The 25,930-nt window shown below is 42.1% G+C and overlaps 2 protein-coding genes across 2 annotated transcripts in view; one reads left to right on the top strand and one right to left on the bottom strand.

Moving 5' to 3' along the window:
• The window catches only part of LOC310942344 (histone H3.2), a gene marked incomplete at its 3' end in the record, with an annotated part of 127,085 nt that overhangs the window by 30,148 nt on the left and 71,007 nt on the right, over positions 1-25,930 (top strand). The gene's annotated exons all lie outside the window — the stretch shown is intronic.
• Positions 9,494-25,930, bottom strand: part of LOC310942773 (guanine nucleotide exchange factor VAV3-like) — a gene marked incomplete at its 5' end in the record, with an annotated part of 44,394 nt that continues 27,957 nt past the window's right edge. The window contains 8 exons of the mRNA XM_083908207.1: positions 9,494-11,735; positions 12,998-13,146; positions 14,505-14,558; positions 18,960-19,089; positions 20,220-20,307; positions 23,178-23,294; positions 23,395-23,429; positions 23,692-23,757. Of these exons, the coding sequence (XP_083764333.1) occupies positions 11,694-11,735; positions 12,998-13,146; positions 14,505-14,558; positions 18,960-19,089; positions 20,220-20,307; positions 23,178-23,294; positions 23,395-23,429; positions 23,692-23,757 (681 nt within the window). The 3' untranslated portion in view covers positions 9,494-11,693. The remainder of the gene's footprint in view (positions 11,736-12,997; positions 13,147-14,504; positions 14,559-18,959; positions 19,090-20,219; positions 20,308-23,177; positions 23,295-23,394; positions 23,430-23,691; positions 23,758-25,930) is intronic.

Below are 25,930 nucleotides of genomic sequence, written 5' to 3' on the forward strand. Positions count from 1 at the left end.
CTTGTGTCCACTATCTACTGAAGACCAAAGTCACTTGTGTCCACTATCTACTGAAGACCAAAGTCACTTGTGTCCACTATCTACTGAAGACCAGAGACACTTGTGTCCACTATCTACTGAAGACCAAAGAAACTTGTGTCCACTATCTACTGAAGACCAAAGACACTTGTGTCCACTATCTACTGAAGACCAAAGAAACTTGTGTCCACTATCTACTGAAGACCAAAGACACTTGTGTCCACTATCTACTGAAGACCAAAGTCACTTGTGTCCACTATCTGCTGAAGACCAGAGACACTTGTGTCCACAATCCACTGAAGACCAAAGACACTTGTGTCCACTATCTACTGAAGACCAAAGACACTTGTGTCCACTATCTACTGAAGACCAAAGAAACTTGTGTCCACTATCTACTGAAGACCAAAGAAACTTGTGTCCACTATCTACTGAAGACCAAAGACACTTGTGTCCACTATCTACTGAAGACCAAAGTCACTTGTGTCCACTATCGACTGAAGACCAAAGAAACTTGTGTCCACTATCTGCTGAAGACCAAAGACACTTGTGTCCACTATCTACTGAAGACCAAAGTCACTTGTGTCCACTATCTGCTGAAGACCAGAGACACTTGTGTCCACAATCCACTGAAGACCAAAGACACTTGTATCCACTATCTACTGAAGACCAAAGACACTTGTGTCCACTATCTACTGAAGACCAAAGAAACTTGTGTCCACTATCTACTGAAGACCAAAGAAACTTGTGTCCACTATCTACTGAAGACCAAAGACACTTGTGTCCACTATCTACTGAAGACCAAAGTCACTTGTGTCCACTATACTGAAGACCAGAGACACTTGTGTCCACAATCCACTGAAGACCAAAGACACTTGTGTCCACTATCTACTGAAGACCAAAGACACTTGTATCCACTATCCACTGAAGACCAAAGACACTTGTGTCCACTATCTACTGAAGACCAAAGAAACTTGTGTCCACTATCTACTGAAGACCAAAGACACTTGTGTCCACTATCTACTGAAGACCAAAGACACTTGTGTCCACTATCTACTGAAGACCAAAGTCACTTGTGTCCACTATCTACTGAAGACCAGAGACACTTGTGTCCACAATCCACTGAAGACCAAAGACACTTGTGTCCACTATCTACTGAAGACCAAAGACACTTGTATCCACTATCTACTGAAGACCAAAGACACTTGTGTCCACTATCTACTGAAAACCAAAGTCACTTGTGTCCACTATCTACTGAAGACCAGAGACACTTGTGTCCACAATCCACTGAAGACCAAAGACACTTGTATCCACTATCTACTGAAGACCAAAGACACTTGTATCCACTATCTACTGAAGACCAAAGACACTTGTGTCCAGGATCCACTGATAACCAAAGACACTTGTGTCCACTATCTAATGAAGACCAAAGACACTTGTGTCGACAATCCACTGAAGACCAAAGACACTTGTGTCCACTATCTACTGAAGACCAAAGACACTTGTATCCACTATCTACTGAAGACCAAAGACACTTGTGTCCACTATCTACTGAAAACCAAAGTCACTTGTGTCCACTATCTACTGAAGACCAGAGACACTTGTGTCCACAATCCACTGAAGACCAAAGACACTTGTATCCACTATCTACTGAAGACCAAAGACACTTGTGTCCACTATCTACTGAAGACCAAAGACACTTGTATCCACTATCTACTGAAGACCAAAGACACTTGTGTCCAGGATCCACTGATAACCAAAGTCACTTGTGTCCACTGTTTGAAAAGACTTGCACCGCTAATTCTGTCACAGTCATTATAATCAACATCTAAGCAATGGCAGACAGTGCCACAGAGAAAGGACAAGAATGGTAGCTAAGCTAACAGATGTGGCATAAAGTTACACATCATTGCACTCTTACCCCAAATAAAACAACAAGATTGTATTTATCCATCAACACAGTGAAACCACCTACTGTGATTTAACACTTTTGTCCAAGGTTTGTCTCTGTAAACAAGCTCTGCAGAATGTTAAGTGGGACACCTGAGACTGCTTTGCCCGGGACAGTTGTTACAAAATAAGTTTTATAGCAGTGTGTTGGGCTACAGTGAGCATTTGTGAAGGACAATTACCTTTATGACATATTGAAATAAAATACAGAGTGCAATAAAAGTGTTTTTTTATGACACCAGTTCTGCACTTTATGCTGTATTTTTGCAATTAGTCCAAAAAGTTTTGGGGGTGAAACAAAAGTTTCAGTATTTGTATACATGCTACTTTTTAGAATTCTTATTTAAATGTTAAAAGATGTCAGAAGTCTTCTTTGGATAAGTGGACATTTTATGAGAAGCACACATTTAAAAGTCCACACTATGTGTCTTTATGTGTACGATACATATGCAGCCAGGTACACAATAACTCACCGACATCTAGGACTTTCTGCTCTCTCTACCCTAATCAATTTTCCCGCTCCAACAGTAGAAATTGTATCGACCCGTTTATTTGGCGACACATCAGGAATGGCACTTACGCAGGGGCAGGCAGAAGCATGCCATCTGTGGCTTTATCAAACTCCCATTCACATCCCTGACAGTGCAAGGACAGCTGGTGGGTGGATCGCTGGCTTGGCACATTGAGTCAGAGTACACTAGAATCAATAGACAAGAACAAAGGGGAAGTTAAACTGGGACATAATGGAAATACCTTTTGTCCCCACTGCTCTTTCTGGTTTGTTGTTGTTTCCACTCTGCTCGCAACTGTTAGCTCAAGACAAATGTTGCGGTCATAAGGTACACGTCACCTTTTACATCGACACATCAATTATAATATCTGTGCAATTACTGAGGAAAAAATATGGAATTAAAACATGTTTTAAATGCAGATGCAAATGCTTGAAGCAGAGTAGTTAATGTATTCTAGCACTAAAGGAAAGCCATAAAAAAATCAGCTTTCTCGTCACGGCCAAAAACCAATCTGATGCCCCCTCATTTCAATACAATCTAGGGCAGCAATCGGCCCCTCAGCTACAGATGGTAATCCTATTCACTGTCGCACACGATCACAACCCTTCTCTATTTTTTTTCCCGATGCCAAATCCAGCACTTCTGGCCTTCAGTACCACACCTAAATTGCAAATCAGGCTCAGCTTGGCTGGGATTGGCACTGTGAGCCCCCTGCCGCCCCATTGAAGAAATTATTTATGTATCAAACCGACGCCTTCCATAAATAAAAGATTCACGGTCTGTGCCAGAGTTGTAGTGAGCTTGGAAGAAAATGGTTTATACTCTCGTCGGGAGGTGGAAGGTTATGCTGATCCCCACAGTTTCATCAGAAACACCTCCAAATGGGGAAAGAAAAATAACACACCTGTAGAATGTGTAAAACATTATCTCCCACTCCAATGAACATATAGCTTTCGATCATTTTCTGGAAAGAATGTGAAATCATACAGGCATGTTTTTAACAGTTACTCTTTTCTAACAGTAGGCAACAGTATTCCGGTCACATTATCATATTAATGTTATGTCTTTCGGGTATTCCATCCATCCATCCATTATCTGGGGGGGTGCTGTGCCTATCTCAGCTGACACAGGGCGATAGGCGGGGCACACCCTGGACAGTTTGCCAGTCCATTGCAGGGCCGTATTCAGAGACAAACAACCATTCACTCACACCATCAATTCACCTCATCCCCAAATCTGTATGTTTTTGGACAGTGGGAGGAGGCCGGGGAACTGTGTTGTGATTGGCCAGCCAACGAGAGCTTTCTCAACTGTCTTGTGATTGGCCAGGTACCTGGAAGTGACATAATTAGCACATCAGCTCTCAGAAGCACAGCTCCCCCTCTGCTACTCATTATCAAAACATTGTTTTTGACCCAGAGTCGGAAGACGCTGTCGCAAGTGAAACACCTCCACAACAGATTTTCTTCTGTGGTTCAATGAACACAACCGGATGTGCCTGGACTAATGCCCGGAACAGGAGGATCTGCTGTTCAGGAGATGGGATCATTACGTAAGGATTCCACTCTCCACTGGTTCGACTCGGCACAGTTAAGTTGCATTTCCACTAGCATAGTACCTGGCACCAGGTACTTTTTTAGTACCTGCTCTGACAAGGTTCCAAGCGAGCTGAGCCGATACTATGTGTGATGTTTTCAGACTGCCGGCCACTGATTGGTCAGAGTGCCGTCACAGGAAGAGGCATCCGACACAATAATCAAGCTGATGCCTGAACTGTAGATCAGTTAAAAAGACTTAAAGCTCACATAGAGTGGTCCTGTTGCATATATGTTAGTTATGGAGGTCTACTTACATACATTAACTTGTTTTTATGGTCAAAAACCTCCTAGTTGCTCTAAACGAGCCGATAGAAATCCTCTTTTCTGACGGTGTTTCCCAGCCGCGAGATTTGAGACTCAACTCTCACCCAGAAGACAGAGTCTTGTGATTGGTTTGTGTCCAACTAACCTCAGGAGGACCATGGGCTAACGTTTTGTGTTGGTTGCAGTTGCATTTTGAAGAATGGACATTTCCAAAAATTCTGAGTTGGCTGGAACATAGCATTAATTAATTAAGGACAGAATGTGCAGATCTAATTACCATTGTATGAAATATTATATATCAGCCACTGCTTGTTGAAAGTCCTGTTGTTAGGAGAACATGTTATTGTACAGACTGCGCGTCAAGATGTCAAGGTCCCCGCCCTAGAAGGGGGGTCCGTCCAGGTCAGGGACATACCACAGCGCCCCAAGAGCATCACCAGAGCGGAGGGGAAGATCCACCCCCACCTGACCAGGGGGTAGGCTACAGATGGGCACAGCCCCCCCCCAGATGAGGCGGGGCCCCCACCCAGACCATCACGATAACGCCCACGACCGCGCCCCCGGACCCCACCCATCGCCCAGGGGCAGCCCAGTCCAGGCCCACGCCCCACGCCGTCCCCGAGGGCCCCCAAAGCAAGCCGGTCACCCAGACACATATTAACATTGTTCACATACACCTTGAAGTTGCAGCATTTGTATAACGTATTTTGGACGTGTCATCTCAAACAAAAAAAATGCTATGAAGTTGTTGTCGGAAAGAGAGGCACAGGTGGCCATGGGGGCCCAAAATCCAAAAATCAGGATCTGGTACACAGAAGCAGTTAGAGAGTAAACAGACACACAGACAGTCAGAGAGACAGACTGGCAAGGACAAAATGGTTATTTCAGTGGTAAACAAAAGGGCAGAGGAAAAAGAAAGTGAGTCAAGTGCAGTGAGGAGAAATAGAGGAGGGAAGCTTTCAACACAAAAGCCTGACATGGTTCCCTGAAGGAGCAAAGCACCAGTCAACATCAACCTGTTTTCATGTTTTTTAATAAAAAAAAAAGAACAGACAGTGTGAGAAAGGAGCAGAAGTGGTGAGAGACAGACAGGTCTTAGCAAAGCGGTCACCACCTTGTTAAACCTGTCCCTGGGAGTAATAATGGCAGGATAATGACTGACCTGCTAAGCAGCTGGCAGCGTCACGCTTCTTTGGACAACTATTGACCTCAAAGCTTTCACTTGCCCGCACGCCAGTGCCAGTTCCGACTCGCCGCACTCAGAAGTTGTTTGTTGCACCGTGGGTCTTTAACGCAGGTCTGGATGTGTTAATATGGCTTGTTGTCTCTGTTGGTGTGCTCTTCTGTTTTAGGCTCATCTACACTGTGTGTGTGTGTGTGTGTGTGTGTGTGTGTGTGTGTGTGTGTGTGTGTGTGTGTGTGTGTGTGTGTGTGTGTGTGTGTGTGTGTGTGTGTGTGTGTGTGTGTGTGTGTGTGCGATCACAAATGATGTCTTAAGACCTTTTTAAAATACGCTCCCCAGCCAGGGCAAATTGGCATTAAGGATATGAAAGTGTTTCCCATTAATGCACATTTATTCACCATTTCACATTTAGGGGACCTACCGCTGTCAAACATCAAAGCCCAGCCGGCACATGGAGCCATGAGTCAAGAGGGAATAACGAGGGTAATGGAGGGATAGAGGGGGAAGAGAGAGGCAGACAGGGGAGGAGAGAGCAGCGCTTCGCTGAGGATTAGTCCATTTAGGCTGCTTTGATCTGTGAGATTTTAATTGCTGGGTAACACTGATAGACTCCTCGCAGAGTCTTAGAAACGCCACCCGCTCACATCCTTCCTTCTCTTCTTGAAGGTCCGGCGTGTCAGAACTAGTGACATCTTATGGTGAAATAAAGAACTGCTCCACTCTCCCCCTCCTTTTCCCAAGCATGTCAAAAAAAAAAACATTTGAAAGGTATATAAACACATAGTTCTTCTTTGCTTTTGATAGTAAATGTGTGCGACGTTTCCTTTGCAATGCAGCTTTTCACGTGCCGTGTGAATGTAGAAGAACTCTGTGCAGCTGTGGTTTTGAACGGTCACCGAGCAGGTGGTTGAACATAAATCTTACAGATAAACTCTTTCACAGACTTAAGGCCTTTTGAGAGAAACTGCAGAACTCGCAGTATTAAAGGGCTGCTTGAGTTGTTTTCTTAAACCCCTGTTTTAACCCTTCATACAGAAGCTCTGACTAGAGAAGACCTGGGGTTAAAGAGCTCATTCAGACAGATGAAGGTAAAGCATGGCTTCCTCCTCTCTCTCTCAGTCTAGCAGATGTATGTGTGTGTCTTTCTCACGTGCAAACAGAAACACATATCACCACATACCCATCCGATTCCTCGCTGTGCGTCAGCTACTCTGTGCAACCTTGTATACTCTCTCTCTTACGGGGGCCCTGAGGTGCAAATCACACAACACAAAAAAAAAATCAAAAAACACAAAAACATTAACTCAAAACGGAAAACGCGAATCACACAACACAAAAGCAGAAAACTCTGCTTATGTGGTGTGTGATTTGTGTTTGAGTTGTGAGTTAATGTTTTTGTGTTTTCTGCTTTTGTGTTGTGTGATTTGTGTGTGCGTTGTGAGTTAATGTTTTCTGCTTTTGTGTTTGCGTTGTGAGTTAATGTTTTTGTTTTTTCTGCTTTTGTGTTTGCGTTGTGTGATTTGTGTTTGCGTTGTGAGTTAATATTGTCGTTTTTTCTGCTTTTGTGTTTGCGTTGTGTGATTTGTGTTTGCGTTGTGAGTTAATGTTTTCTGCTTTTGTGTTTGCGTTGTGAGTTAATGTTTTCGTGTTTTCTGCTTTTGTGTTTGCGTTGTGAGTTAATGTTTTCGTGTTTTCTGCTAATGTTTTTGCATTTTTTTGATTTGCATTTGTCTGTTGTGATTTGTGTTTGTGTTTTTGATTTGTGTTGTGCTTTGTGATTTGCGTTTGTGTTTTGCACCTCAGGGCCACCGTACACTCTCTCTCTCTCTTCTCTGTCTGTCCAACTTCTCTGTCATCTCCTTTCATCCCCCTTCATTCTCTCTCCCTCAGACAGGAACCGGCAGATTAAGGAGAGGAGAGTTATTCTTTGTTCCTGTGTTTGACGCCAGGCTTGGCAGAGCAGAGCAGAGCAGAGCAGAGTCCTCCCTCCCTACCTCTGCAGAGCAGTGGGGGGAATTAAGCTTACATTACAAGAATACTGATCTTGTGAGGCTCTGGTGTCAGGAAAAAAAAAAAAACATCCTCATATTTCAAAATGCATTCAAGTTCAACCCTATATGTCAATGTCCATTCATTGTTATTGTTTATTAATATATTATATTATAATATATAATACTCATAAATAAATGTTTAAATCATAAGCATAACTGGTGTCAGAAACCAGTGAAAGAAAAAAAATAGGATTGTAATTATATTTGCATAATCCGAGAGAAGTAGTGAAAAAATGAATATGTTTTTAAATTAAAGTCTAACAACAGGAAACTCATAACCTGGAGGAAAACTAATGCTTTGACACAAAATCTAATCTGGGCTTTATTGTTATGGTTTTAGCATCAATAGTTACAATCCAACAAAAGTTCCATTCATTTTGGAAATACCTTAAAACTGGGTTCTGTCTTGGTTTTGTTTTTACCGTGATGACATATACACTGCACTCTTAGAAATAAAAGCGCTAAGTAGAACCATATAAGGTTCTTCGGCTTGTCCTCCTAGGAGAACCCTTTCTACCTGGAACCCTTTTGGAGAGTTCCACCAAGACTCTTTTTAAAGCCCTTTATTCAGGAAAGGGGTTTTAAAGGGTGTATTTGAGTTTGCCTGTTCTGTTGTTATTTCTGTTCTGCTGTTGTTCCTCCCTGCCTGAGGGTGGTGCTACTACCCTGGGTGTCTCTTCTCTTAGGTGCAGGTACCGACTGCTGATTGGAGGAGGAAGATTGGGAGCAGCATAAAATGGCCGCCGCTTGAGCTGTTCTCTTGGCCCTACTCCCAACAGCACCATGTTTTTTGTTCCGGTTGAATAGTATTTGTATTTATTGTCCAGCAATGCAGGTAGCGGTAAGGGTGGGTAGCTCTTTTCTTTGAAGCTCTTTTTATTTTATAGGGAGTCAGGTCAGAAACCTGTATTTTATTTTCTTTACTTTTGATAAAGGGAAGTTATGTTGGGTTACAGATTGTTTTGTTTGTTGTTTTGAGCCATGCTCACCCTGATGAGTTGCTACCATGGTTTTTGTTACTGTTGGACTAGTAAGTGAACCTAGTTTGCTTATCATCTACTAGTTACTATATCTAGTACATTTCAGCTTTCATTTTTTTCATTTGTTTTGTTTCTGATTTGTTGAAAAATAAAACAATGTCATCATATTTGTATAAAATGTTCTAATAATAATATTGATGATAAACATTATTTCTATGGTACTTTTCCTCACAATTGTCAACGTAACACCATTATCACCAACATTAAAATACATCAAATAAATCAAATAAAATATTTTCACATGAGGCAGATTTATTCCCAATAAGATCATTTTCTCTCTCATCATCCTCCTCTTCTCCACATATACTTCACACACTGGTGTAGTGAAATAAGATTAAGATGGAGGGAGAGATAAGGTCACTCTAATTATTATAATAATAATAATAATTATTATTATTATTGTTATTATTTTGTTATTTGTCCCATTTTCTATGCACTCTGGTCAAAATTCCTCAGCTCCACTTCACATCAATCACAATCACATACTCTGGAGTATGGAGTATATAGAGTAGAACAGTATTTATGATTTGTCAACAAATGTCATAACAAACAATACCGTTTACCAACTGTAGGGGGACCCCAAGATCAAATCCTGCTCATTTTAAGACCTTCATTATGCTTCACATGTTCTACCTCGACTTTCTCTATTCTGTTGATGTGACTGTTTAAGATCCACAGCACCGACACATCCACTGCCTTCACTGCTGCTATGCAACGTCTGCATGAAAGTGCACAATAAACCAATTCAATTTCAAAAAGAAAAAAAAAGTCTTTTGAGTGGCTTTTATTAAACAAACACGATGAGCGCGGCGCTGATGGAACGCAGAATCTCTCGATGCCCTTGTGTTACCTTGCGCTACAGTGAACAGCTGTTACATCACTCTTGAATCATTTATTGTGAGACCGAAACGAGTCAAGATAAACACAAAACACACTGTGGAGTGTAAGTATGTATTAAGGAGCGCACAGTGTAGTGGAGACCTATACTCCTTTTTAACAATCAGGCCCACATGCATGTTGTGACGTCTAACATACGACATCGATCATTTACTCATGTGGGGCAACTCATTGTGAGCAGCATAACTCAACATGCCAAGGACATAATTCCATGAATCTTTCTGGGGAAGGAGGTCAAGGAATATTTTTTTTTTTTTTGAGGTGATGATCTTGACACAGATCCAGATTCTGGACTTCTAAAATAAAGGGAAGTGTACCAATACTATAAGACACTGATGAGTGCTGCTTCTAGTTGTTGATGGCGTTAACATCAAATTCAAGGTCTGAATGTGCTTGTAAGAGCCGATTCATCCATGGCGTCCACATTTATTGATTTGCAGCACGTTCTGCATCTGGACAAGTGATCGTCTTCGGGTTCTTGGGCAAAGTCAGTCTTCATCACATCATTTGCTCTCTCTTTAAGGTGAAGTAAGTAGTTTATAGTGCCATCTAGAGGAGAGGCTGACATTTACAACAAAGAACTGCTCCTCTGCTCATCCCCTCCCTTCCCTGAGCGCTACGGTATCCGCAGCTGGTCAAATGTCGTCCTCGTTGTCTTTCTCCGTGTCAGCAGTGGAGGCGGGACTTCCGCTACAAGTAAAGAGACGCTTGATTTGTCCTCTCGCGTTTGTCCTCACAGGCTCCGGTAGAAACATGGCGTCTCGCTGCTAACAGTGGCTATGCAACCGTGGCCTGCGACCATGTTATTTTACATTACTTTTTGAAACACTACGAACATGAAACAAAAACTATTATACAGCGACTAGACAATGCAGGAGCACATAATATGTATAAAAAAAGTGGATTTTGGGTTACAGTGTCCCTTTAAGTAGCATTCTCTAAGTTTTTGGTGAGGATTCAAGAACACATTTTCCCTTTTTTTCTAAATTGAAGATGAAGAAGACGACCTGCCGAAAAGGAAGCCAAACTATATGGTCATCATGTCGTAGACTCCACCTTCTTCATGTTCATGGATAAAAAAGTGCATGAAAAAAAAAAGTATATTTATTTATTTATGAAAGGGATTCTGCCATTTAAGATAGATTAATAACACTCGTACAGTATTATGTTCAAGTTTTAACGTTTTGATTAGTTATTTGATGCTATAAAAACAACGTGAAATATCATGATTGACAGCTGAGACTGACCTCTGACCTGTCATAATCCACATATAGGATATTATGTCTATGTTTTTTGCACAGTGAGAGGAAGTGTAGCTGTACCGGTAATCTTTATATATACAGTGGTCTACTGAAGGATGATTATCTTAGCATAAAGACTGGAAAATGCTAAAAAAAATAAAATGTTTTTACACCATTCTCATGGGTCAAGAGGGTGGGGAATTCAAATTAATGCAAATTAAATTACAAGGAAAAGCCTCTGCTCTGATAATAGTCATTATAATCATCACGTTTGCAAACACATCACATATAAAAGACGGACGAATCCTTCACGCTGCTGTGCAGAAATCTTTCAATCCATGATGTGAGATCACAGTCCAGCAATTCCATTGAAATAAACAACCTTGTGTGCATCAGCCCAGTCATTTGAAATGTTACTGGAAATGAAGCGGTCTTTGATAGAAAGTGGAACACTAACGTCAGGACAAGCAGCAAAGGCCAACAGTGTTCCAGCGACAGTCAGAGCTCTTCAGCTCCTGAAGTACCTGGCTATCGCACTGTCAGCAGGATCTGTGTTCCAGTTGGGTGAACTGAGCCTTTCTGGTATCAAAAACATGATGACAGTGAAGGCAGGTCTCAGACCAAGCCAATTGAGTCATCAATAATAAGACAAGGTGAATGGATGGCGGGAACAAAGGGTCATCTCTGCGCAGCACATTCACTTTCCCCAGTGGACCACGGGGGCAGACACCACAGAGATGCAAGATACGGTGTGTGGCGCTTGTGGAATCCGCGATTTTGACATCTGCTCCGTGTGAGAGTCTGTCAGAGGGCTTTTTTTGAGGTCACTGCCTCTTTCTCTCAAGTCAGAAGAGATCCGACTTGTGGGGCACAGGGAGCGGACGAGCAGCGCGTGGCGCTCGACGGACGTGGTCAACTCTGAGCGAGACACCGAAAATAAAGTCAGTCCTCTTCTTCCACATAGGTGGAGGGAAACCAGCCGACCTGAGAAGACACAAAACATGCAACACAATTAACTCTGCAGCAGTGGATCTACACCAGGGGTTCTCAAAGTTTTAATACCTGAGGGCCAATTTAGGAACCCAACATTGGACTGAGGGCCGCCAAAGGAAAAAAAACAGAAAGAAATCCCATTTGTAATAATTTTAATGACCAGATTGCAGTTCTACAGTTTAGCGTTAACTAATATAAGCGTTAATATAATGTAATTTAAGCATTAATGTAATTTAAGCATTCATATAACAACGCTTTATAATTTACTGGGTAATTACCCAGTATTTTGGCTATTGTTCTTACCTTCTAATTACAGGTTAATACCAAGTAACACATTTCTGCTACCATATATTTACTGGGTAAATAGCTAGTAATTGGGGGCTGTAGCTACCTGCTTATTACCAGCTTATAACCCAATAATACACTAAAATTCACCATATAGAAACCAGGTAAATACCCAGAATTTTAATAAACATTTAACAAGCTTAGTAGCTGTACACTTATTGTAAAGTGTTACATAGAGAAAAAAAGGAAAGTCTGACATAGATATATAAATGTGGCCTCTCTTCCCCAGCCTTCACATGCTGAGTTTAAGAATGATGTCCGTGTAGTTGAAGAGTCAGACGACCACAAACAATCTCTTGCAAGTTTAATGACGAGCTCCCAGGAGTCAGAAACAGTAGCTGGGAATGACAGATCCAGACCTAGATCTATCTAGACCATTTCTGCTCTCTTTCAATGTGAGAGCATGGTGAACTTATGAACTCTTTTCCTTTGTGCTTATATGATAATCACAGAGAGAATTGTACACGCTGTCAAACAGCGACAGTGTTCCCGTTCATCCACCATGTACACAGCTGAATCAGTGATAAAGTCTGTTCACCGACGTCCCAACATTAAATGGACGTTGGTTTCGTCCTTCCATTTGGACACATACTTTTTCATTCAACTAATTACTTTTAGATGAATTTAAATAATATTTGCAGAGTTCACTGCACAGATGCAATTAAACATGTTCAGACAGGTACTTTTCTCTCTTAAAGAGAATTAAATTATTTACATCCTTTCACAGGTCTAATCATCAGCATAAAGTATACTTATATTTTTAATGCATGATATACAAGACCAGTATTGACATAAGAATAGACATAAAGACATTCTGCCACTGCAAAAATGATAAGAACACAGATGACAATCACAGTAATAATGAAATAAGAATGTGTGCACAATTGTGACAAAATGACAGGACCCACCTTGCCGTCGACCTCTCCCTTCCACCACCCACTGGACATCTTGGTGTAGATCTTGATAATGTCTCCCTGCAGCAGCGAGAGCTCTCGAGTGTCTCTGGAGCAGAAGTCATAGCGCGCCACTGCAATACCCACCACCCTGGGGGAAAACACTGAGACACAGAGAGCTCTTTTATCGAGGGGGGCCATCGAAAACTTAATTTCACAAATATTCCAGGAAGGTAAGTAAGGTAAAGACTAGGGCTGTAAAGTCAAAGTCGACTGGTCGACTAATTGGTCGACACGCTCTGGCTCGACCAAAATTGTGATTGGTCGACTAATTTTTTTTTTATTCGGATAATTTTTTTGTATGGTGAATTTCATTAGGAGGAATGTACCAAGTATAACAGGGGTGTTTTAGAGCACCCGCGTTTCACAGGTAACAGCCTGTCTTCAGAGAACCCCCCCCCTTGTTTTCCACTATTTTGGTTTAGTCCAGCCTAGTGGGTTGTTGTCGCTCCATGGTTCATGCAGGCCACATTCAGGCTTCCAGACTGCAGTGAGGCCTCACAGTCCACTCATGATGGTTCCCAACACATGCCCAGAGAATCCTCTGTGACCCCTCCCATATTTAGCACTGTCAATATGACCAGCACAGTTTAATTACTCAGTTGTTCCGATGTGTATCACAGCTCTTAACAGTAGCCCAAAAGAAGCAGGGATACTTACATGAAGATTGCATTTGGACTGACTGCTCTTTTATTGTATGTATTTACTTCATGGCTTTTTATTCTAATGCTTTAACTCTGGTTGTATGATGTTTTCCTTCTTCTTTTATGTTTGTACTGTGTATGTATGGTGCTCTATGCTAAATGTACCTTTACCTACTTAACCTACATCAACACCTAAATCTAATAATTTCTTCCCACAGCCATAACCTACACCTCCAGAAAAAATGTCATCAAATCCATCAGCTATGCTGCTCACAGACAAACAGACAAACACGGGCACAACATGAGCCTGGTCTAAAAGAGAGACGAAACCACAGGAGAGCTGGATCTGGCTGCCAAGTATCGCAGTGCGGTCATGAACTTTGAATTTGAAACTGCTTGGGCACTTATCAGGAATAACCTTGTATTAAAAGGTTATTGCTACACATGCAAGTCAGGGCTGCTAACACGTGAACACTGGTGTGCATACGTTTATTTTTTTTACCGGCTGGATCAAAGACACTGAATCCTCAGCTCCCTCATACACACACAGGCACGTCCACCTTCACAGATACATGTATACATAAACCCATACACATGTGCAGATAGAGGACGACATACACTGTATACATACAAATTCAACAAAGTAGTTTATTACACTGCTCTAGAGCCATGTCAGCATAATGAGAATTGTTTACTTATAAATATAACATAAGAATCTTGCCGTGATATTACATAAAAGCAGTAACATTAAGTTTTGTTTTACAGACAAAAAAAAACGGGTGGTCATACAGCAAAGAGAGTAGAAAAGCTCGCTGTACCTGACCAGAAAGGCGAGGAGGAGGGAGGAACAAAGCTGCAGCTGCCAGGAGGAACTACAGAGAAACCAAGCGTGTAATGGGAGGGGAGTTCAGGCCGTGGTGGGAGCAGAGAGAGAGAGAGAGAACATAAGTAAACACAAGTTTGACAGAAAGAGAGTTTTAGAGAGAGTGTGGAAAAAGTTGGCAAAGTCAAAGAAAGAGAGAAGACACCTGGGAAAGAAAAGTCAGAGAGGGAACAACAGTGAATTAATCTGATGATTAATCATGTTATCTTACACATAGACTGTACACACACACACACACATATACACAGTCTGATGGACATGAACCACTCGACCTCATACCAACATGGGGCAGCTAGTGTAACTTCTAAAACCTTTATGAGTCATAACATATATCAATAGTACACGATAACCTTTCAAGCTTCAGACCAGGTGAGATGAAGCAGCGATACGTGCCCAAGTAAAACTTCCATGCACAGCATCATGCTTTCAAAATGCGTAAGCTTGGATATCATGCTGCAGAGCCAATGATTTCTGTTCCCATGTGAAAAACCATCCGAGGCAGCAGGCAACTCATACTGAGAAAAGCAGCTCCTGTAAACACAACAATATGGTTCCATACCTCCTTCCTCCTTCCTAGGGGTGTATGGGGCAGTACCTCTGCAGAGGGGGCTTGCCATGCCCTGTAGGGTAGTATATGGAAGTAACATCAGGTAGCTCTTCCTGCTTTGTCTCCCACCTGATGCTTAGCTCTCACACGTGGCTTGTAGAAGCTGTAGCATGTGCAGCAGACACACTCCGGGAAACCTCTTTGGCAGGCGTGCCGAACCAGGTGAGGGTAGCCGGGTGAGTTGGTGAACTCCACTGCCTTGTGGACGTCTTCGGGAGAAGAAAAGGCTATGGGAGTAAACCCAGAGAGAAAATCAGGAGTGGAGCCCCTAAGGCAGTTGGGCGTCAACACAGACTTCCTCCCGGCAGCTCCTGCAGCCAAACTGATGCCTAATATATTGCCTTGTGTTCCTTTGGGCTACACCAGCAAGGCCAAGAGGGGTATCCTGACGACTGGGGTTCCCAGGATCTCAATGCACTTGCCCAGGCTCGCACACTGGAGAGGTCACTCCAGTCCCACTGTTTCATTGACAGACACTACACGGGAAGCAGCAGTTACGGGTTCTAAGCTGATTGGCGTATGGTCCAAGCACTACGGGTTGCCTTCGACAGTGGGAGGGACCTTCTAGCAAGTTGGAATGTCAGAACAATGTGTCCCGGCCTTTCCAACGATCTACAGCAGATTGGCGATTCCAGACAGCCATCATAAACCGTGAACTTAAGAAATGTAATATTGATATTGCTGCGCTACAAGAAACTAGACTCCCATCAAGTGGCAGCCTCAGAGAGCAGAACTATACGTTCTTCTGGCAAGGCAAGAAACCCGAAGAACCAAGACTGCATGGTGTCAGTTTGCTGTGAAGACCTCTCTTCTGTCCACGGTGGAACCACCTTCAAGATGCACGGCCTGCATTCTCCCTCTCCAGTTGTCTACCTCGGGCCCTGTGAACATCCTGAGTGTGTCGGCTCCTACACTTAGTTCTTCAGTGGAGGTCAAAGATGACTTTTAAGAAAAACTTGAGACCATCATCACAGACATCCCTGCCACAGAACATCTGTACCTACTTGGGGATTTTAATGCCCGGGTGGAATCTGACCATGACTCCTGGCCACTTCGGTCACTTCGCTGTGGTAAGCTTAATGAAAATGGACAGAGGCTGCTAGAGTTATGCTCCTTCCACAACCTCTGCACAACCAACACATTCTTTCCCACAAAGCCTAGCCATAGGGTATCCTGGTGGCATCCTAGATCTCGCCATTGGCACCAACTGGAGTTCCTATTACCCAGGGTATCAGCTGGCAGGACCATGTCACCAACAACAACGTCCTGACCATGGCAGGATTACCCAGTATATATGCCCTGCTGACCCAAATGCGTCTACGCTGGCTTGGCCATGTGTGCTGAATGCAGGACCGCCGACTTCCCAAGGAAGGCCTGTCCGTTTCAAGGACATCTGTAAACATGGCATTCAGGCAGGAAACATTAACCCATCTAAACTAGAGGAGGCTGTAGCAGACCATAGCAGAGGGCAGGCATCCACACAAGTGAGAGGAGGAGAGAGGATCAGTGGGAATCGAGGAGGGAGTGGAGACGACAGAGGGAAACATTAACCCCTACGAGGCCAAGAGAGGGAAGACATAGAATCTGCCTCTCAAAACTATACACTCACAGCATATGCTGTAACCAACCTACCAACCCAGACTGACCCATGGTGTGGTACCATTGTCTCCCGAGACAGAACGGTTGCCAACAACTGCCTTCCTCTACCCACAGGGATAAGTAAATACAGGTCAGTGTATGTCCGAAAAAGATAAATAACTATTTGCCTTGTCATAGGAAACAGTATACACAAACATGTACTGTATATACACACAGGACATACGGGATTATCATTAAACTGAATCTTATGCATGTTTGTTTCAATAGGTTAAGTACTGTGAAACAGCCAGTACATTTTTCTATATATGTCTGACAAATTGACTATTTTTCAGATTACATTTCATTGCATTTTCAGATTGCATTTATAGTAACCACAATCAATTTAGGAAAACAGGATAATATATCCTGCTGCATCACTGCTTATCCACAAACATCATTCCCCTGACAGACAATGAACAATCTCTTAAATTATCTCGCAGCTCCAATTTTACATCGTACACAGACAGACTTAATTAAAGATGCTGGATGGTTTTTTTCCACCCCAAACAAATTACTTTTTTGTTTAAATAGTTCAACATTTTGCAGTTGTTTGCTCAGTCTTCCATTGTGTGTTTTCTTTAGTGGAGGTGTTTTCAGATTGTGTGTGTGTGTGTGTGGTTCTTTTATTGTTTTGGAATGACATCTGTCTTTCAGCAGAGGCTGTTTACTAGGCAGAGAATGAGGTGCCCACACTAAGTCGTTCTATGGGGGTGGACTACTTAAGGCAATAATAATCTATCCCAGAATGCACTGGGAGGCAGCAGCGGTTCTGTCAAGGCTTTCTTACAGAAGGAAGTGCAATGAATGGCATAGATGCACAAGCATGCCTCTTGCAGAGCTTTGAAGCCTGATGTGCTGGGGAGACTGATGCTGCCAAAAGAGGCAGGGGGGACAAGGAGGCAGCAGAATTTCACATCCAAACAGACACAAAGGGCTAACGTTGACTTTGTTCCAGCGTTCGTCTGCTTGCCTCGGTTGCTGCTACGGCGGCTGCGGTTGTTTACACCTACACCTCTCTTTCAGTTAAGACACTTTACCTCCAGCTGCTTCTCGCTCTTTTATGTCGAATCATATTCGCAAACTTTTTCCCAGTTTTGTGAAAACAGGCGCCGTCCCTCTGTCGGACCAGCGGTGTCCCTCAGGTGTGTGTCAGCAGGCGGCTGTCACACAGTTTTCCCCCACTGCCGGCTCAAGTGAAATGTTGTGTCCTGTCAGGAAAATTGTGAAGCCATCTCGAAGCGGAGCAGCGTGCTGAGTATGACGTTTTGGAGTAGCGGGCTCCTGGTGCTTGCCTGGGGCATTGGGCCCTAACGGAGACCACTCTGCCAAGCCTGGCGAGATGCCAGGGCTCCTTCTTTTTTTTCTTTCATTCACTGTCTCTGTCTTTGCACTACCTTTGGTGTCCAGATTTAAAAAAAAAAATGATTGACATATTTATAAATCTGTATGCTGAATATGTTTTTGTGATGGGTACTTCAGCTTAACAAGTCTGATTGTGTCTAAGTCTACCTACGAGTACTGAAACAATGTTAACATTGTGTTTAATTCACATGAAAACCAAACTCAATATTTTGTTTTGAAACAGTAATGAGCAGCACAATATTTTTCCTTGTCATCTACCCCCACAAAATGTATGTATACCAACTTATATTATGCACATAATGATAATCATGTGTTACTTTTCATCTTATTTTTATGTAGCTAATGTAATTCTGAATATCATTATGTGCTAGAAAGTTGAATTTCCCTTTTTTATGCATGGGAAAATGTATGTATAAAGAGTATCCCAAGATAAGTGCTGCTGTTTTGCACCCTGTGATGTTCCAAAGACAATGATGATAGGTCATTGTGCTGCACTAAGACAGTTTCACTTGAGTGGCTAAAGTCCAAGCTATTTTTGCATTGGCATGATACTTTAACATTAACTATTTTAAGGATTAGGTAGGAGTTAGATGTGGAAGTGAGATAAGGAATTCACCTTGTATTATTGCATCTCTGTGATAACCTGAGAAATGTACATCTCCAACAGGTCAAAATAAATACTCAAACTTACTTTACAACCAGATTAAGATGTGATCTGCACTGGTCGCATTTTGACCTGTCAAACTGTCTCAGGGAGAGAAACCTGAATAATTGTGGACTCACCATTGCCAGCTTTGGTAATGGCCATTGACACGGTTCCATTGGTCAGTTCCCTGTAGGGGAACTGTAGAGTGGTGTCGAGACTGCTGAAACCTTCCTTCAGTGAGTGCTGCTTGTAATACTCCACCAAGTCCTGTGTAAAACAAGCACAGTAGTAAAATTCATAGTCTGGAAAAAAAACGAGGGCATTGTGAGTAAATGCATAGTTGAAATGGTTGTGCAAGTAAAGTGAAACAACTTCATACAGCAGTGCTATGGCTGACAATATCAAGAAGCACACATACTGTTTTTAAGAAGTGGAGTCTACTACTAAAGATAAATAAAATAAATATATTCTGCTTAGTGCTCTGAACCCAGTCATTTTGGTGTGCCACAAGGTTCTATTTTGAGTCCACTTGTTTATTTCACTGTAACGTCCCATTGTGTCGCCTAAAGTAAATGCATAATGTGTCTCTGATGCAGAGGATATTATCCAGGTAAGTTGTACAACCCTATCACCCAAAATGATCAATGTTAGATGTCAAAACTGTGAAATCAAAGAGTGGAATTACTTACTTGGAGGCCCTTTATGCATGTAGGCTTTTATCTTTTCCTGACTCAACCCTTACATCTCTGTTACTCCTGCCATTATTCACAGAAACTGACTCAGAATTAAGTGCCCAGGCTTTTATAAGGGTATTATGATTAAGGACCACATTACACGTGTTTTATCATCATTGCAAGTGGGTCTTCTTACGTTTGGGAGTTCCATTTAAAATTGCATTACTTTTAAAGTTCAACTCGACTGACCCCATAATACATAACAGATCTAACTTTCTCTGAGCCTGAACGAGATCAGTCACAGCTTGTTGTTTCCTCCCAGGCCCATTTTGTGACAATGGGAATCATACGTTGAGGCATGGATCTGTGCATTTTCTCGATTTTACTATTATTTTTTACATTTTTTGACGTGCTTACTTTGTTTACCAAAATTCTACAATACTGTTTGTTCTTGAAGGTCATTACAGTTATTCGTGTCTCCACTTATATTTAATCCGCTGTTTTTTATGTGTTGTGTTACATTTGTTTTGACAAATGGCATTTCAATAACAATACAGGTTTACTCTTTATTGGTGTGCAAAACAAAAGCTAAATGTTCACTTGCATGCCGCGGTCTATCTCAAGAGAGCGCTCTGTAAGTAGTGTGATGTCAAAATGATTACGCTCATTAATTCAACTGCAGTTTACGGGGCACAAAAATCCATACAAAGTTAAAGCCTTTACCAGCACCGTCTTGAGCAGCCGACTCTCAGCGATGTAAAAGCAGCCATCCTTGGTCTGAATCTTAATGTGCCTGATTTTATCGTTGAACCTGTGGAGGATGAATAAGACATGGGCTGCTAATCAAGTATACATGCTTCCACCATCGTCACGAAGGTTTGTGTGTGTCGACCGTCAGTTATTGCTGCTGATCCAAGCAAGTTTGTAAACCCTGTGTTTTTTCCTGCTTGCATCAGATAATATGCTTTTAAGATTCATTTATGAAATATACCAGTCATTTTGAACCTGTTCATGAATCAGAATCTGACTTTTGACATGCGGTACATGCTTTGTCACTGTGCATTCTGAGGAGTTTCTTTCTCTTTTTGAATATTTATTTTCTCGCAAAAAACATTTTCCCGAGCAAACTCTTGCCAGAAATACAGCACTTAGTGTGCTCACTTAAAGGTGAAGTAAGTAGTTTATAGTGCCATCTAGAGGAGAGGCTGAAATTTACAACAAAGAACTGCTCCTCTGCTCACCCCCTCCCTTCCCCTGAGCGCTACGGTATCCTCAGCTGGTCAAATGTCGTCCTCGTTGTCTTTCGTAGCAGACGAAGCGAAGAGAGTGGAGGCGGGACTTCCGCTACAAGTAAAGCGACGCTTGATTTGTTCTCTCGCGTTTGTCCTAACAAGCTCCGGTAGAAACATGGCATCCCGCCGCTAACAGTGGCCCATGCAACTGCGGCCCACGACCATGTTATTTTACATGACTTTTTGAAACACTACGAAAATGAAACTATTATACAGCGACTAGACAATGCAGGAGCACATAAGTGAATTGTGGGTTATATAAACCCATAAATACTACACATTGTCCCTTTAACTAAACACAGAAAAAGTATTAAAAGACACTGTACAATTGAGTGTATCCTGCAGACCTGATTAAATGATTAAGTGATTAAATAAACATATGGCACTAGAGAACAGATCACGCTAAGTACTTTGATGAAAAGTAGCGAAGGCCGACATTGAGAATACATATACACTGATGTGCTGTCAAGCCACGAGCAAGCACAGGAACTGTATATTGCATGTGTTCCATATGTTGATGTGCGAGTTATACTGGAGATAGATCCGCACGGTAAATCTGCCAGTGTGATATATAACGGATGAGAAGAATATGGTCATGTTGCAAATTCACTGATACATTATGAATATATGGGGAGTAATACATTATTGATTTGTGTAGAATTTATATATATACATATATATATATGTATAATGCATAACACATGAAGACAGGTGCACCCTGTTTGGCGAAAGCTTCAGTCTGTCTTTCCTGCTACGGGCTCCCAAGACTGACACACGCACAGACATCATTCAGCAAACACGTAGCATTTGACCACTTGTAGCGTTTGACATCAGACAGTCGCAGTTGATTAGCGGGAGCTCGCTGTTATGAAGCTCCATTATCTCAAATGCCTGTCCTGATAATGATCTTAAGCAGCGAGACGGGCAATTAGGATCGGTTGTCTTCAGGAAGTGGCCCCGTACATCAACGCTTTGAACGAGGAACTAAACCAAATGGGCTGGAATGGTGTGTCACAGACTTAATAGGAGTGTGCATTTAATCATTATAATCTTCTGGAGCCATCATGCCTGGTCAGAAGAATTCAATAGCCCTTTCTTTTTTTTTTTACTCTGATGTAGCCTGAAAGATATTAAATGAGTGGCATGACTTGTATTGTGAAAGAGGGACACAGATAAAGCAGACATTTACTGAGGTCTAAGGGGAATTATTGTTTTTATCGGCAATGCAATGGTTTTTTTGTACTGATGGAAGAAAATACGTTTGAAGATATGCCTAAGCAGAATACTAAGATGCTGCAAGATCCCCCATGATGCATCCAGTTGAAATAATCATGGACTGAGTGAGACCATCAGAGGAAATTAAAGAGGACTCCACCCCCGATTTTGAAGCTGACTCCTGCCCAGTGCCTGATCAGTGAGTGAGCATGGTTGGTGACGTAGAACCGGGAAAGTGACGTAGAACCAGTATGACCCAGCTAATGCGAAAACTCTAATGTAATGCGAGGTGTTTATCCAGGGACGGCAGTACATAAACCCATTTTTTTTACGACACACAAACACAAAATACGTCATTCAAATACTGAACACAAAATTACCAAGAGTTGGACCTGGACTAGTGAATAATATTACTAGATAACCATATACTAGTTTTAACCTGAAAAAAAGCAGTTTAAGGGTTGAGTTACTCTTTAAAATGAATTGCAGGCTTTCCAAATCTTTCTGTCCTGCAGTTTTAATGGCCAACATTTTTTACTGATGTTAAAGCCAGATCACTTCCTGTAATCTTGTCATGATGGAGAAGCCGATTGTACAGTGTAAAAAATTAAAAAAAAAACACCCCTCAGCCTTATTTCTCTATAGGCATGTTTCCACTGCAGAAACATGTGACTTAACCAGAAACAATGAGAGTTTCAACCACAGGGATCAGGGATTAAATGGTAGTTCTTTGTAGCTGTCTTTCCACTACAAGGTACCTGTGTCAACCTTTTTCAAGAACCTAAAAGGTATGTAATTTTCTGGCCAAATGGAACTGTGTTTTGCAGAAAAACAGAGAACTATATACTACTTGTGCTAGAATAGTTGCCTTACAACGAAGGACATCAGTTCTGGTTTGATCAAGGTCCTTTGTGTGTAGAGGTTGCATGTTCTCCCAGTGTGTGGGTTAGGTTAGGTTAGGTTGTGAGTTCTCTCCATCATCATCTTCAACATCTTAATCACCACACAGGTGATTGCTATTCTTATTACACCTGTTTCTCACTGCAAATGTGTTTTGTGTGAGAAGACCGTAGCAGTTAATGTGGGGTGTATGTGCCGTGTTTATTTCACAGTTCTGGATACACTGATGAATAAAAAGTGTAGATTTGGAGATTGAAGCCTCCGTATCACTTACTTTATACTTATGGCATACTCGGTGCACTCCTTACTTCTGTGTCGAATGAGATAGGTGCTGTTTTCTCGGTCCAGAAGCTCCACCTCAGCCTGGTATCTTTCCATCGGTCCGGCAAACCTGAACCACGCATAAACAACCACTGCACTTTACACTGCTATCACTCTCCCTGAGTATTAGGGCAAGAACAGCTGATACGTGATTTGTTTTCATCACTTACCAGAGCTGGGCAGAGTAATCCACAGGTTTTGGAACCTGACGTGGGAAAGAATTGTGGTTATTATGTGTTTTGAGTTGATGCAGAGGGGGTAGGGGGTCATTTGTGGTAAGGTGATATTCAAGCCACATCTAATGGCTCGAATCAGTCTTCTACAGAAAAGCAGAAAAAGAACTGAAATTGAAAAAGCACCATATTCCTTTGCTGAGACATCAATAGTAGCCATTATCTACTGACCGCATTGTTATTGCACAAACAATGTGTCTTTTGATTGATTCAAAGGAGAAAAAACACACTTACACATGGGCAAGGCCTCACAGTGTCACTGGGAAAGAAGCCAATCTTGCTTGTCGCCAGAATTTTGCCCTGCAATGGCAAACTGCTTTATTAATCGCATTATTGGTCCAGGAGCAAGTAGCAAACCCCCCCCCCCCCCACCCCAACAGTTGCTTTAATAAATCCTCAGCAATTAACACACAACAAGCAGTGCATCTCATTTGCAGCCCAAGTTAATTATGTTTCAAACTCTGCCAGCAGTAAGATTTGTGCTGCATCAAAACAAGAGCCTGTTTAACACTAAATAATGGATCTTAATCTGTTCTTTGAACATCCAAACACCACACGCCCTCAGGTTCACGTTAAAAAGCCGAGCTAATGCATTTTAGTTAACCTGCCTCAAGCGAACGCATGATATGAAAAATCCTAAATTCTTTCAAAAAAAAAAAAAGAGTGTAGAAAGTCTATTTTAATCAAATAAACCAAGTTGGTGATATTTTATTTGCGTTTTATACACACAAACACACCAAGTAAAATAAGCCTGTACGTTCTGGGACATTGGTTTTAATCTTTGCCTTGGCAAACTCAGTACACATACTGTATATACTGTATGTATATTATGTATGTGTGTGTGTGTGTATATATATATACATATATATACATATATATACACACCCACTTGCTTCTTCATTCCTTCATGGATACTTCATCTTATAACCTTAACTCTATTGTGTACATGATCTTGCAAATGGTTATAGATTGACATCAAGCTCGAGATAATCCAAGTATCAAGTTGTGAGCTCAAGGTCAATTTGGAGTCCACTGAGTCAATCTGAGAAGACGACGACTGTTGAGTGCACGTGGATCCTCTTCGTTGAGCTTCCTGCCCTGTTTATATTTTTTCTCCTCACTCCTCTTTATTAGAGCGAGAGATGCTTTTGGGGGCCGTGCGAGTCTCGGCACCAACTAGATTGGAAAGCAAATCTTTTACCCATCTCCATTTCATCAAAAAGGTTTTCGAGAGCCCCTCTCAATTTGTTATGCCTTCAATAAGCGTATGATAAAGATTAAACTTATTACTCTGTTTGGCATAAATAGGCAGCAGCCAAAGGATCAAATGAAATTACAGTGATTGATTGTATTGTTCTGCCAGTGGGATGGGGGATAATTGCCTTCTGGGTAACAGGGGATATGAATTTTCAATGTTGTGTAATTCCATCTTCTGGCGCCACTGGGGACACTGAAGATAAAAGGTACCCTGTGGTATTAAAGACCTGACAAACTTGTTGGAAATACTTGTGTGTCATTTCAAACGTTATTATCATGGATGAATCAGATTGTTGTCTTTCTAATCTTATTTTTTATGTCACATTTTGATCAATAATTCTAATAAATAATTACCTGTACATTAAATTGTGCAATTTACGCTGACTGTGCCTCTGTGTTTGGGGTCAATTTAGGATTGACTAAATAACACTTAGACATTGGAATGGGAAAACTTGCTCAGGGGTTACCCCGGCCTTTGACCTGGCTGCCCAAATGTACAATATACAATATAAACTCCACGTACTGAAGGCGATTTAAAGGTACTGGTAATGTCTGTGCCCCAACAGAAAACAGATCACTCACAGTTAGAGCTTTCAGAAAAGGCACGCTTCTGGCTCTGGTGCCGCTCTGGTCACCTGTTGTTCCCCAGTTTAAGAGAAACCAAAGTGGGAGGACGTTAATCCGTGTTACTCAGGCGGAAGTAAACACAACACCGGCAAAAATCTCAATGCTTCCTCTACTTTTTCCGCTCGTCTTCTCAACCCAGAAAATGACACGCCCACCGGTGATGTCACGGTTCGCAGGAAAGAAACGGGTATTTCTTGGTTCCCTCGAGAACCAACTTTTTCCGGGTTTCGAACCTGTTATTTTTTTTGGTCTGAATGCGCCCGCCGGTTCAAATTGGGTTCAGGAACCAGAACCAACACGGAGCCCTGCCGGTGTGAAAACCAGGGACCGTACCTATGTTCCCCGGGTCATATGTTCCCCGGGTCCTATGTTCCCCGCTTTGTATGTGACCGAGGAACAAAGCACCCTTTCTCTAACCCTAATCCTAACCCTACCCTTTTTCAAAAAAAGGGTCCTATGTTCCCCTGTCACATACAAAGTGGACCTTTTTTGGGAAAAACGGGGAACATAGGACCCGGGGAACATAGGTACGACCCCGAAAACCCTAACAGTGTTAGCCTGGTGATCAGAATGTTGCTCTATAGCTCCA

Source organism: Microchirus variegatus (assembly GCF_963457635.1).
Source record: "Microchirus variegatus genome assembly, chromosome: 21".
Lineage (NCBI taxonomy): Eukaryota > Metazoa > Chordata > Actinopteri > Pleuronectiformes > Soleidae > Microchirus > Microchirus variegatus.